This window comes from Chinchilla lanigera, unplaced genomic scaffold (genome assembly GCF_000276665.1).
Source record: "Chinchilla lanigera isolate Chin_1 unplaced genomic scaffold, ChiLan1.0 scaffold00044, whole genome shotgun sequence".
Lineage (NCBI taxonomy): Eukaryota > Metazoa > Chordata > Mammalia > Rodentia > Chinchillidae > Chinchilla > Chinchilla lanigera.
In genome coordinates, this window is record NW_004955445.1 from 4,494,599 (window position 1) to 4,510,214 (window position 15,616).

Genomic DNA, 15,616 nt, shown 5'->3' on the forward strand with positions numbered 1-15,616 from the left:
GAATCATGAGCAGAGGGGTCTGGAGAGTGGGTGGATGTCTCTGGCAAATGACTTAACCTCCCTGTTGCTCAATTTCCCAATCTACAAAAAGGCTCCTCTGAGTTATCCAGCACTTCCAGGGCTTGGTCAATAACACTTCAGTGGAGATGGATGATGGCATACATGTGCATTCAGTATAGTCATGGACTATAAATGTGTCATGAAGACACAGTTCCAATAAGGAAGGAGGTCATTTCTTACTAACAAATGGAGTGTGGGCCTGTGGACTGGGTCAGTACAATTCCATGCCTGTCATGTTCATCATTGATCCAGATGACCCAGTGCCCTTTCCATTGCCTACATCCTCATCCATCAAGTCAGTTGCAAACACAGAACCTTGGGATCCAGTCTGCCCCATTGCCAAGCTCAGCTATTTGAAGGTGAAGAAATTTTTCCAGGCTCATGCTGTAAATTAACATAGATTTTTGCTAAAATGCTCATGAATATTTTGGTCATTATTACTTAAGATGATGCATTCCTAGATTGCATGTTAAACTGAGTTGGCTCAAGTGTTTCAGTCTTTTAAAAAAAAAATCACAGATTTTTAGGTGGGTTTAAACTTGATGAAATATTCATGAATTTGGAATTCTATTGAAAGCACTGGAAAGCTTTCAATAACATTTTAAGTGAACTGGCAAGACAAAAAGCCACTATCGTTTAAAATCTGTACGCGGTAAATGCAGGCCCAAGAGTAAAGTACTGTCTGGAACCAAACACTAACTAGCTACTAGAGTTGGAGCAAGATGTTTGGCCCTTTGAAACTTTAGTTTCCTCTTCTGCAGAATCAGAGAAGCAGTAATATCTATGCCATGAGGCTGTAATAATCTACTGCTGGTAGAGCATCTTTTGTTAATTTGGCAAAGAGTAGGTTCCCCAACATTTCTAACTGGTGTTATGAATGTAGACACTTTTACAATGCACACTGAAAAAGAGACTGTGAAAAAATGCATTGCAATGTTCACAGCAGTAGTATATTGGATGAAGAGATATTTTTGCTTTCCTTTATGCATTTTCATAGTTCAAATTTTGCATAATGAAGATGGCCTATGTTTTACCATATGGGGCAACACTGTATAGAAAAAAACGCTGAGAATTTCTTGTACCTACCACTCTGCTCTCTCTCAACCCCAGTAGCCAGTAAGTCAGGCTCTCCAAGGCTGATATCATTGATCCGCGTCCCTACACACTCCATCTGTAGGACTTTACACCACTCGTCTGCCTCAAGATCTGTAGAAATGGCCAAGAGATTAGCCAGTATGCTCAGCACCTACCCAAAAGGTAAAAACAAAAGCTCCTGCTGCCTCAAGACAAACCTGACTCGCAAGCAAAGGTCTTGGAGGTGTCATCATTGAAATAAATCCCTATGGCATGTTTCTTGGTGCTTTTGGGCAGCCGAGCTACGTTCTTCACGTTGTTGAGTTCCGTGACCTGAAAAGGGAAAATTGGAAATTTGGTTACACATCCTGTGTGGATATTTCCACTGTATAGCACCACAGCCGAGGCCAGTTATAGAAAGCCTTTCCCAGGCCTTGTTGAAGTCTGGGAATTTTATATTTGTAATCCCATGAAAAGTTCTTGGAATTCCAATGAATTAATTCCAATCTGCCACTTCCAATGCAACCCAGGGCAAGAATAAAGTCACTCAGGCATATTTGTAGTTGTGAAGAGCCAAGGGGTCCTAAATCCCGCTATATGATGGCTAAACAGAACAAAAGCCTCTACCCAAGGCTGAACCCAGGTTTCACTAATTCATGAAGAGAGTAGTGGCTCGGGGATGAGTGACTTAGTACATGTGTGCTAAGAGCTGTGAGCTGGCCTAGGTAGGAGGCCTGAAATCACCTCTGCAATATGCAGAGAGAAGGATCTGCAGAAAGAGCAATCTGCATAACACAATTTGAGGTAATATCTAATATTTTGAGGTCAGTGCTTCAGCTCTGATATTTAATCTTTTATGACCTGGGAAGTCATTGCCTCTTATCTCAAGGCTTGAACCCAGCCAAGAGCATGGAGCATGGCTTTCCCTCCCATCTGGCTCATACATGCTTCTTGGGAGCTACGGGGCAGGGCAACACTGACCTGTCACCTTGCTTCAAAGACTATACATCAGCACCAGCTAGACCGATTTGCATTTCTTAAAGCCAACTGAGGGGATAAAGAAAAATCCTAGCCAACTCTGTACATATCAATACATGTAAATAGGGCCAGGTTTGGCCAAAATGGAGATAATTGCTCTTCTTTTAAGGAGAGTCCTCCAGGTGATCCTCCACAGACAGACACATCATATAGACCAGCACAACATCACAGAACACTCTCCGTGGGTTTAAAAGCAAAGAGCTGTTTAAGGGAATCAGATTTGTCTTTGACGTATAGCAAGGCTTCTAAATAATCTTTCCTTATTAAATTTCCTAAAAGATAGTAAGTGGGGAGGAGGTTTGAAACTTCACAAAGGTAGAACATTTGTTTTAATTTTTCTAATAGGTTTCAGTTTTCCAAAAGACTACCTTATCAATAGTTCTCAAGACTATCACCATCACTGTGGACTTTCTCAGTCATCTGCAAAAGCCGGCAAGGACACGACCCGTTCTGAGCACCCACGCTGAAGAGGGTAGGGCACCTGATGTGTGTCATGGAATTATTTCTTTTTGTCAGTCACAGGTACAGTTAGGGAGTTTCAAAAATGAACCCCAGCTTGAGGGTCAAATCATACATTCCATGACAAAGTCATCACAAACTTGATTACCCAAATGTCTTCACTCTCTTGGTCTTACTCCTACCTGCTCAGTGGTTTATGTACTCTGTCTCTGACCTATCCTCTGCTATTCAGTGGTTATGAGCCCTCTGTTTTACAGTCTGAGAACACTGCCTTGCTCCTACCAATAGGAAATCTGCCCCCCATTGGACAGTCTCCTGTCCTTCCCTCTCCCACAAGGCTATGGTCCTCCTAGCACTGTTTTAATCCATCCCCTCCCACAATGTGAAGCACAGGATGGGGTTGTGGGGACCCACTGCTGCTCCGGAACAGTGGCATATTTGGGTCTTGCCAGAAAGAAGACTTAGGTGGCTTCAGGGTGAGAATTTACAAGATAAATAAGCCTTTCACACTGACAAGTTTAACCTCCCCTTAATATATCTCTTTTGTGCTGCTGTACAAAAGAATGTGCCTCCCATCAATCTTTTGCCTGCAGTGATACTGGGCCCTTCTCCCAGCTGTTACTGCAAATCCAATAACTGCCTGGCTCAAGAAGGAGGTGGGAACAGAAATAAATATCCTCCGTGCACATGCTAATCTGGTTATTTCATTTCCCTGCTTCTCCACTTCCACTGGCCCTTTTTGTAGTATAAATGCAAATGTTTAGCACGAAATAGCACACAGTGCTCCTCAGAAGCTGGCCACATCAACTACCTCAGGTCCCTCAGACCTTGCCAGATGGAACCATTAATCTGGTTTATTTTTGTGCCACCTCCTCAAAACAAGCCACTTTCATCTCGCAACTACTTATTGCTCTCTCTGCTTCCATTTTCAACCGAGGAATTCACTCTGCAAACAGTCAATGATCTTTTAAAAATATAAGGTTGATTCTGGCATTTCCACACATGAAATGAAACTACAAAGACTTCTCATCGCACTTGGGACACAGGTCCCAATCCTTCGGTCCAAATGACCATTGTGACCCTGTGGTCTCCCTGCTTGCTATCTCAGTACCCACGACTCTCTGCTACCTTCCCAGGCTTTCTATGTGCCAGGCTTTCTATCTGCCAGGCACTTTCATCTCGCAACTACTTATTGCTCTCTCTGCTTCCATTTTCAACCCATTTTCAATCTCATTCAGTTCCCAGAAGGTCCATGACTCCTGGGCATAAAGCTTTCCTTGCTCTCTCCCTACCTCACTCCCACTCACCTTACAGGTCTTGGTTTAAAAGTTACCCACAGAAGCACTCCTAGAAATGCCACCCCAAAATCTAATCAGCCTAAAAGTGGCACCACTCAGCGACGCTCTGTGTTTGTCCCTCATGACCCTCCACAGGCTACATAAGTTATTAGTTTAGTGTCATCGCCTGGAGTGAAAGTTCCATGGGCGGGACTGTTTCCTTTTGCTCCTTATTGCATTACCTGAGTCTAAATACAAAGCCTGTCTCATAAGGGAGAACTCAATAAACATACATGGACTCTACAAACCAAACAGCAAGCTCACCCACAGATTTACTGGTATGGAGCATCTGCACGGTGACTGCCTCTCTGCTATGTCTTTCCTCCAGGAAAATGTTACTTTTCCTTTGAGCCTGTTTCCCCTGGGAAATTTGTCCTGACCTCAGTATGAATCAACTGTGTGCATCTCTGTGCTTCTATGCATGGTGCATGCTTGACTTTATTATCTGTTGCTGTAATTCATCTATTTATTCCTCCTGTGCCCCACTAGACTTTAATCACCTGGCAATGGCTTCTTGGCAGATTACATCAATAAAACAATAATCTTACTGAGAGCCAGTGTTTATTGACCCCCACCATATGCCACACACTATGCTTGGTACTTTCATACAGAATGTCTCATTTGATCTTCACAAAAGTCCCAGAGATAGGTGTTATTACTATCAGCACTTATCAGATGAGGAAACCGAGACCAAGAAAGGTTAAAGTTATGCAATCAGTTCACACCTAAAAAGTGGTGGGGCCAATATGTGAATGAAGCAAACTGTTCCCAAAGCCTGGGCTCCTACAGCACCTGAATTGCTAATGATTAACTCTAAAAAATTGCAGCCCAGAGGATCTTCAGCCCCTCAAAATCACCCCCATTTGAAGACCTTTCTTTTCACCATGGTTTCTTTCAGTCATGGCCTGAAACACAGCCATGACTTTGAAATATGTCACTTCATTACATATCCATTAAGGGAGAACAGGAAGCTATAAGTCACTTGAAACGGTCAGGAAATGCAGGGGGAATTGTATGAGTCAGAACACAATTACCCATTTTGGAAATTGGTTTAGGTAATAAGCAACACAACACCCCCGCTCGGGCAATGAATGCTCACAGAGCAGCCAGTGTCGTGATTTTACACGTCAAACAACCACTGGTTCTGAAGCTACTGTCCATGCCTAGCTCAGAACTATGCATCAAGAAGTACACGCACACACGTGTGTGTACACACTCATGCTCATACAAAAGCCTTGCTTTCCAAAGAGCCGCAATCTACACTTATTCTTAAGAGGACTTTCCTCAACATATGTGCCAAAATAACAATTATAATGTAGTGGATTGATAACTGGTGGTCAACTTATAACACCCAGCTGCACTAAGTAAGCATGGTGCTGGGGGTGGGAGGCCCACCTTAGGACTGTTGCCAGCAGCATAAGAGGCAGAACTGGGAAAGAAGAAGTTAGGTTGTTGGGAACTAAGAAAAGGCTGTTGGGAGCTGGTAGAAGCAGCAAGGAGCCATTGGTTCTCTTGCAGGAGCTTATCAGGCTGGCTTTCCTGATGAACTTGGCTGTTTTCATCTTTCAGGGAACTCGGGACCTTGTTGTCACTGAGAATAGCTTCGGTTCACTTTAGGGGAGCTCTGGTCCTCACTCTGAGCATCACTTCCTGGCTCCGGAGGGGAAGATGGTGCACTGCTCAGTCTCCTGAAGAAACTTGTTGCATTGGCTTTCCTGATGGGAACTCAGCTGTCTTGATCATTGGAGGAGCTCAGACCATCACTATTGCTGAGGATGGCTATGGTACTTTTCAAAGAAGCTCTGGTTCTTACTTTGCGTATCACTTCCTGGCTCCAATGTAGATCCCTCAGCCTGCTAGCACAGATCTTTCATCCCACTGGCATAGACTTCCTAGATTCCACCACTGACCTTTGGGTCTTCCCAGAGCAGATCCATGAAACAGGCCTGTATGAGATATTCTTATGGGCTCTAGGTCTTTAGCTGGACTCATGCAGGACATTATCATGGGATCCAGGACTTCAGCAAGATCCTTGGGTCTCTAGTGTGTGGACAGATTTCCTACACTCTCTTGTATATAACTTTTTGGGTGACTACTATAAATAACCTTATAAAATATGTGTCCTGTATTATATTGTTCCCTATGTGAGTGGCATTACGCATTCAGTCGGCCTGAGATTTGGATTCTTGAAAGTAATTCCTGAGCCTGAGGTTATAGATGTTATTATTCTTTGCAGCACAAAAATAGAAACATGTAGTAGTACAGATGCACAGTGTATAGTCTACACAGCCTCTCTGTCCTCTTCAGCAAGCACTCATACAAGAATATTTCTCTGTACTCTCCTGTACTAGAAACACATCATTACAGAAATGGGGACAAATATACACGCCCCAGTGGTTCAGTAAGACTAGTTCTTCCTTGACTATGGATTTATAATATTTGATGCTAAATCTCAAAATTTGGTTTAGCAAGGTATGTTCCAAACAGTGAGACTGACACCATTCAAATAACATAAAAATCCCTATGTAAGAATTATCCTGTTATCGTCTTAAACTATGTGGGAAGTGAATCCAGGTAACTGAGATCTGAGGTAACCTTCCAGGGCCAAGAACATGGTTCCCTGGTTCCTCCACGCAGCCACACTCCCATATTTCTATCAGAGTGGCCCTGATCTCTGTCCAGTCTAATGGGCCACAGAGTCCTGGTTTTTGACTGTTATATTCCCTTTCCCTTTTTTGAGCCTTGCTGGTGTAGCTACCAAATCATATTTCTCACCACAAAGAATCAGACTGTCCCCTCCCAGAGTCTGAGGGGGTGAGGAATAAGCTCATCCATTCCAGAGTAGAATGGGTAAAGAGAGCACCCACTAGTTGAATTTTCAGAGGAGCAAAGGCCTATCCGAAGCCTGACACTGGAGCTCCTTCAAAGCCTCAGTTTCCATAGACTATGGATTATGGACTACAGACTACAACTAAGGATAAGTCACCGCTCCTCTGCCTCACTGAAGTGAGAGCCCTGCCTCCTTTCATAGATTCCTCATCTATTTCCTGCCCCTAAGTACCATGATTAGTCCTAATCACCCAACCATAAATGTGATTTTGCCAATCTTTACTTTCCTTCCAATCTCTCCTTCTCTTGAACCATAAACATTTTGCTAATGATATTTCCTAATTAGAACTCACTTAGTTGTAACTGTTCCCATTACATATAGAATATAAGTTTAGAATCAAAAGTGATCCAAAGCCCATGTAAGAAATGTGTGTTGACATTCTCATTTCCATGTATTTGTGAATGTTTCACTTTTCCTCCTGCTATTGATTTACAGTTTCATTCTACAGTATTTGGAAAGGATATTTGCTGTGAATTCAATCTCCTTAAATTTAACAGCACATTACAAGATCATACATCATGATCAAGTGGAACTAATCCCTGTGATGCAAGGGTGGTTCAACATTTGAAATTTGATCAGTGTAATAATATACCATGCTGAAAAATGAAGGACAAGAGTCACACATTCATCTCAGTAGGTGCTTGGAAAAAAGCATCTGACAAAAACTAATACCCTTTCATGATTAAAAACAGTCCACAATCTAGGAATATAAATAAATTAATACAATATAGGTTATACATAAAAATGCATATCTAATAGCATACTCAGGAGTCAAAAACTGGGAGATTTCTCTTAAGATCAGAACCAATACAAAATTGTTCATTCACAACACTTTCAATGTGGGACAAAATATTTGCAAACTATACCTGATAAGGAGTTAATCTTCAAAATGCCCCTTCAACTCAATAACAAAAAGAAAGCAAGTAAAAATTGGTAACCAGTTTGAAAATGACACCTCTGCAAAGAAGACACACAGTGCACTACAGGAAAGGTTTCTCAGCACCACTAACCGTCATGGACACTCAAATCAAAACAGCAATGAAGCATCCCACTTGTTAGGATGGCTGTGACCAACAATACTAAGGATAAACAGTGTCAGTGAAGATTTGGAGAAACTGGAATGCTATGGGTTCAGTGGTGAGAATGTAAAGTGATGCAGCAAAGATGGATAACAATGTGGAGCATTTCCCAAAAATTAACAGTACAACTACCATATAATTTAGCAGTCCCACTTGAGGTAATTATCAAAAGAACTGCAAACTGGATCTTGAAGAGATACTTGTACCTCTATATTTATGGTGGCATTGCTCACAATAGCCAAGAAAGGGGAAATGCCCATTAACAGATGAATGGGTAAAGAAAATATGTTACATGCACAACATTTTGTACTATGATACAATATGGTGAGTCTTGAAGACCTAGACTGTATAACAGAAGCTCAGTATAGAAGGGTAACTATTGAATAATTCTGTCTTACATGAAGTAAACAAAGCAGTCAAAGTGGTAAAAGCAGAGAGGAGGATGGTGCTTGCCAGAGCTGAAGGGAAGGGAAAATGGAGAGTTGCTATTCAATAGGTATAAAGATCCAACCACACAAGACTGAAAAGTCTACAGATCTGCTCTGCACCCATGTACATATAATTAACAACACAGCACCTGAGGTACACTTGGGATTGTGTTAAGCAGAACAAGGAATTTAGCTCAGTGGTAGAGTTGCCTGTCTAGCATACTTGAGGCCCTAGGTTGGATAGTTAGCACTGCAATTTGAAAAATATGTTAAAATGCTAGATCTATGTGTACATACATGTGTGTGCATGTGTGTGTGTGTTTCTCCGAGGGCATGTATAATTAACACATACACATTCAGAAAGACTACTAGAAGGCAGAAGATACCACCCATAATTTAAAATCCTTATTTTCTTTCTGTTGCACTTCTTTTCCATTGGCAGCTTCTGTTCATTGCAAGTGGTGCTGGTTTTCTATTAATAGCAGCAATAAATGTTTCTCTTACAGTGAACTTAGTAAAACAAAAAACTTTACTGGTTTAAAGCATAATGTAAAGTAAATACGAACAAAGGAAACGCAGGGCCGGGGTTATAGCTTAGTGGCACAGCGCCTGCCTGGCAAGTGCAAGGTCCTGATTTTGATTCCAGGCACCAAAAAAAAAAAAAAAAAGAGTGAAGGAAATACTGATTATGACAAAAATTAATGAATAGATAGCAATGACTAAAAATTAAGGAAAAGATCATCAATTTTTACTATTCACTTAATTCTACCATTATAAAATTGACTTTTTCCTTTAAGTTCCTACTGAGGCCAGAGTTCTGTGGATAGCCACTAAGGTCATAAAGTCACCCAGAACAATCTCATTTCCTTGGCAGAGGTCTGACAACAGATTTCAGTGGAAACGTGACAGCACCTTGCCTCCCACTTATCTCCCAACGGTCTCTAACTGAGGTCTGCCAATTGTTTTCTTTGTGCCTTTTTCACACATTTCACAAGTGTATTTCCCAAGTGAGAAAGTAAATAAAGCTTCAGGATCAAAACCTGAAATATCTCTGAGAGTTATGACTTAGATGATTGAAGAATGGTTACCAAGAGGGGTGGGATGCAAGATCCAGCTACAAATGTTCATCGCCATGGGCAGGGTTATGTCAGTTAGCAGGAAAGAAAGGAAAGTCAGGTTTTGTGATTTACAATGCATATACACTGAGTTTAAGTATTTTAATCTAGCCTTTTATACAATATCCATGTGAAAACCCTATCAGACCAACTTAGAAAATTAAACTAATTTCTGTTTATTTTCTGGGCATCTACCTGGTTCTTTCAATTTAATTATGTGACCTAGACAATCTCTCAGCTTTCTTTTCTTTTTTCCAGAATATATTTAGAATCACTAAGTCTTGAGATCTTTCTCTTGAAATGGAGGTAAAATCTGTAGCTGTCAAAGAAGACCAGAAATATCCATATGACAATTGCCGGTATTAGATCCTTTGAAATGTTTGATTTTCTCCACAAATTTGGTGATAACTTTCCACAGCTCAGGTTAACTATATATCTCTGCAGATTTTGGATACTCTGGGCTCATTTGTTACAGAAATTATCATGGACTAACATAATTCCAAAAAGATAGTGGCTTCTTCAAAATTCAGTTGGCAAAAAATAATGAGATCTCAATAGGACATTTTCTTCTGAAATAAAGGATATTTCTGGGCATGGGACTTGGAAAAATAAGCCTTGGCAAAATGATTCTCTGATTTGGAGGCATTGAAATCAAATCACAGGCAAATTCCATGGTTCACAGCAACCTTCATTTTCTGGATTATTTCTTCACAATGATTCCTTGCCTCCCAGCACCTGGAACTCCTTCCTGACTTTGGACTTGGCCACATATCTGACCTTGGACAACACAATGTGAGCTAAGCTGCATTTAAGAAGATTCCTTTCAAATGCAGGCGTAATTAGGTAGTTCCTCTCTCCTTGAACTTCACCCCTTCACCATAAGAACAAGATCCTCCTCCTTCATGGATCTGGGATCAGAAAGGTGAATTTCAACTGAGTTAAACTAATCCAGCTGTGCTTGGTACACCCATGGCCAATCCAGACCCCTCGTATATCAAAGGCAAGAGATCAATATGTTGAAAATATGTTGCTATGTGCTACCACGATATGGAAGTATTACTATAGCAGGTGTCTAGTACACGCTGCTTGATATCCTTTTTGCCAACAAATTTTATAGTTTTTCTTTCAAATCTCAAATCAATTTAACAATATTGCTTCTTTTATGAAGGAGACTAGATTTGCCACCCAAGTAGTGATCAGAAAACTCTACTAGAACATTGATTCTCAGTTTTATTTTAGCTATTGAATCATTTGGATTTCTTAAAAATGTTTCAAAGGAAATCTGACACAGCACCCCATTTCACAGAAGTAGAGTTAGTGTAATTACACGAAGAAAGAAACCCCTCCTATTCATCCCAACAGAAACTTACAAATCCCTTTCTCAGAAGGAAGCCCACTCATTTAAATCAATCATGAAATACCAAATAATTACAATGTGATATTAGGTTCTCTGGACAATATAACAGCCTTGGTACTACTATTAAACAAATTACAGTGAGGAATAAAGTGAAAATCAAAGAAGTAATTGTGATTATGCATATAAAAAGGAAAGGTGGTTCTACATGCAACTCTATAACTTCTGGCTTCTAAATGACTGTACTAGCTGGGCATGGTGGCACACACCTGTAATCCCAGCACTGAGGAGGCTGAGGCAGGAGGATTGCTGCAAATTTGAGGCCAGCCTGTGCTACATAGTGAGTTGAAAGCCAGCCTGAGATGCATAGTGAGACCCTGCCTCAAAAAAACAAAAAATAAAATAAATCACTGATTTTCCTAATACTATATTTCATGTTCTCTTTAGAAAACAAATAATATAAAAAAATGAAAGAATAAATGACTAGGTAAATGAATAAAACTGAAGATGCACACCATTTTGGAGACAACAGGTTAAAAGGTATTTCTGCAAATGATATGCTTTAAAATTCTTTAAAAATGTATCATTTGGGAGCAAGAAAATAGAAAATGTAAATCTCTATTTCCGAGTAAAAATGAAGTATTTTTCAATTCAGAAGAAGGTAATTTGAACTAGATCCATCTTTCCTACTTGTACCTTAAAATATTGAAGAAAGAATGAATTTTGATGTGGGTACACGTGACACCAGGGGAGCGCCTTTTCCAGGCAAGTGAAATTCTGCCAGTCACTTGAGCATGGAAACCTGCACATCAGGACCCGCAGATAGAGCATGTCCAGTACAGAACTAGAACCTCAAGACTACGGTCTGCTGAACTTTCACCCCTTTACACATCCTTGTAGCCACCTCCAGATCAACATACATGAACAATGTCAGTCAGTAGCACCTCTAACTGCTCCGTCCTGTACAAAGAAAACCACCACTCTGACCTTTGTCACCATGGATTAGTTCTGAGGCAGGAGGATTCTCAAAACAATAAAAATGGAATCATGCCACATGCATTTTTCAATACTTGCATTCTTTCATTCCAAATTAAATATGGAAGTCTTCCATGTTGTTGAATACATAAGAAGTTTTGGGTTCTGTTCAATATTCGGTTGTGGGGATGAACATTTTATTTTTAAATTTTTGTTGGCATCCATTTCAGAGGTATGTCTTACAAAAACCATTGAACTGTTAAGGAAATTATATTTGAATTATTGTATTTATATTCAATTGAATGTTTATTTTTGATGTGGGTATTAAATTTATTCTAATTAATTAGTATGAGTGACATGTTAGGAATTATTTAAGGGCTCGTTTACTCAGATTCCTTTAATGCTTCATTTACCTTGTGAACCTTTTTCTGGGAATGATTTTCTTTTCCAAAATTTCATTTTGAAGATTATTAAACATGGAAATGCTAAAACAATATAACAAACAGCAATGTTGCCTAAATCAACATTATTAAGTTTCACTTTCATTTTATTTACTTTAACTCTTTCATTACATATAAATGCAATATATAACACATATATGTAATATACATATTATATATATACTTATAGATATATAATGTCTATGCACACACACTGATTTTGGTTGAAATGTTTGAAAGTGATTACAAACATTCACAAACATCATCTCTCCAACTTCAACTAATATTTCCTTTTTTATTTTTTTATTTTAAAGAGAGTAGTAAAGGAGAAACAAACAGACATAGAACAGTAGCAGCATACCAGTATCACAAACATAAACAAATCAAAGCAAGAATATTCAAAGTGATACAGAGTCTCAAAACAAAATAATACGAATCAACAGTGGTTGTTACATTACATATCGCTATCCTTGACTACATTGCTCAGATTACCAGATGTAAGAATGAAAGATTGCTCAATTAATATTTCTTGACAAAGCAGAGTTCACCCACATCATTTCAATGATAGTATCACTTCAATGCTATGTGCACAACTAGCCAAACAGGTAAGAATTCTTTCCATCACTTAATTTATATCTCATATACAAATTCCCTAAAAGTCCCTCAAATTTGATGTCCGTGCTGACCCACACCACTCCAGTCCAGGGCCTAGTGTGGCCTTTCTTCCTTCATCTCTGAGCCCCTTCTAATTAGAAGAGTCTCCCCCATTTTGTAAATACAGTAATATTAGTCTTTAGGAAAGGTAGCATCGATTTTGAGCATGGTGAGGTAGCTGCTGTAACTCTTCGTAGTAAAGCAGAAATTTTCCTATTTGGAATTGGAGTGAGGTGATGCTCTGAAGTCACATGCACATCCTCTTCGCATCCATGAAGGCCCTCTCTGCATCAAGTATTGTTTTCCTTCACCTCTCTGGTTTGTTAATCAAAGTCCACATGCCTCAAGTATGACTGCCAGATTCAAGATAAACATGGATGAACATGGTTTATTTTTCTGTTGCCCTCCCTCACTGGTCTTTTATGAATCCAGAAACACAGATCTCAAATATTACTAGAATCACTATTATTGTTCATGTTTTAATTTTAAAAAGTGTGTAACCATAGATTTCCTCAGGTGAGGGGCTCAACTCTGCAACGTGCATTTAGCTGACATAAATACCACCACCCAGTTCCTGTGCACTTGGACGGCCTCATCCTCAGCTTTCTACTTGGATTTGTCTGTAGGAGAGCAGCTGGTCTCAAAGGCAGCCTGCTTGGATGGGAGCCGTGTCTCTGGGACTTCTCATGGTTACCAGTCTCTCCTGCGCATTTCAGCAGACACAGCCATCCAGTTGTTATTACAACCACAAGGTCCAGCTATGCTTATCTGGAATGTGAGGACAGCTGAGTACAGGTGGATACCGGGGACATTTCTGGGACCTATTGTGATGGTTAATCTCGACTGGCTTTTGAGAGGCTAAGGAGATGAATAAGTGCACTTCTCGGTGTGGCTGGGTGGGTTAGGTAGCATAACCTCAGAGATTACAACTGTTTCCTGGCTCCTCCTCCTCCGGTGCTTCCCTTGCCTTCTGCTTTTCAGATGCATGAGTTGAGCAACTTTTCCTCACTGTGCTCTTCCACCATGATTTTTCTACCTGGGACCCAGGTGATCATGGACTGAGACCTACAAAGCTGTGAGTCAAAATAAACCTTTCCCCATTTAAGTTTCAGATGTCAGGTATTTTGTCACAGCAATGGAAAGCTGACTGGAACACCTACTAAAAAGGGACACAGGAGATGTTGACACCTGCACTCCATCAGCAGCAGGGCTTCAAGTCCTCTCCCTCATCACAGCACTTTTCTTTCAGCAGAGACTCCAGGCAGATGGCAAAGGCAGCCAGGCTCGCCTTTCCTGGAAGAATGCATGAAGTGACAGAAGGCTACCTTGTTGGTGGTGTGCCTCTTGGCTCCAGCATGTGATTATGTTGGATGGCACTGCCTGAAAATCAGTCTGAAAAACTTGGATTCACTCATCTCAAGATATACTCCAACTGTGTGTGTGTTCCTCCCACACACTCTGAGTTCCTCTAAGAGAAATGGCTCTCGTTTCCCTGGCTGGAAGGAGTAAAGCTGCCCGTGGAGTCCTGCTTAGCTGGTGGACAGCTCCTCGGAGCTTCGGGAGTACTCCTACACAGCACTCTGCAAACGTGGCCTCCTTCTAACGACCTTGCCAGAAGTCATTATATTGAAACAACACAACTCTACTGAGAGGAAGCCAATAAAGAATCGACCTTACCATCTTAAAAACCTGACTTTAGCTCATCTTGAAAGCTTTGACATCTACCTCATTTATAGTCTTTTCTTTTCCACAAGTACAAGTACACTCCTACTCAGAAACTGCGCTTGCTCTTCCTGGCCTGGAAAACCAACCTGTCGCCCTCCAGACATCCCTTCCCCTAGTTTATTTTTCTCCCTGGAGTTTATCAAGTACACCAACATACTGAGCATTTTAATGTACATACTTCCTGTACGTCAGTCTCTTTCTTCCCCTCTGCTGATCTACCATTGTATCTCAGTGCTGAGCACTGTGCCCTGCACGGGGTACACCCTCAGTAAATGCTTGTTCAATAAAAGCTCTTTCTCCTAATGTGGATATTGTCAACCTTCCACATAAAACAAGGAGACCAAGGCACAGTGACGTCACTGTCACGATCAGGGTCAGACTATGCCTATCCAGTGACACAGATACTGGATTTAACTCTGGGCAGGCAGACTCCAGAAAATGGTCACTTAGACCAAGTCTGCACAAACACAAAAAGGGGAGGTTTCACACACCTAATCTAGTAGGATAAAAGGCTATCTGTCTAGCTTGGGGCCAGCGATAGAACCTGGCACAACAGACACTGCCATACTGCAACAGCTCCAACAGCAGTGGTCACAAAGTTCTCAGTTCTCTGCAAAGGACTGGGCTTTAAGAACTGCACAGCAATATGTTATTTAATTTCTTCACAATCTTCTAACTAGCTGCTGCTCTTTTCCCATTGAACGTATGAGAGTGTTAAGACCTGAAGAGGTTAAGCTGCCACACAGCTGCCAAACAGCAAAGATAACAGTTCAAGTACAGATAAACAGGCCACTCTTTACTAAGCCACCAAACACCCACAAACAAATACAGAGACAGGATCAAAGAAGCCATCATTCTTGAATTAGGCCTTGTGATTCCTATGCTGGGTCTTGAAGGATGAGGGGAAGAGAGATTTCCAGCCAAAATAAACTTGTGTGCAGGATCACAAAGCTGTGAAGACCGGTCTAATAAAAATATGAAGAAGAAA

General features: G+C 40.8%; 1 protein-coding gene across 2 annotated transcripts in view; it reads right to left on the bottom strand.

Moving 5' to 3' along the window:
* The window catches only part of Dok5 (docking protein 5), a 162,320-nt gene that overhangs the window by 55,300 nt on the left and 91,404 nt on the right, over positions 1-15,616 (bottom strand). For both annotated transcript variants that reach the window (XM_005392280.2, XM_013518227.1), the window contains exons 3-4: positions 1,353-1,467; positions 1,147-1,266 (exon numbers count right to left, since the gene is read on the bottom strand). In XM_005392280.2, the coding sequence (XP_005392337.1) occupies positions 1,147-1,266; positions 1,353-1,467 (235 nt within the window). The remainder of the gene's footprint in view (positions 1-1,146; positions 1,267-1,352; positions 1,468-15,616) is intronic.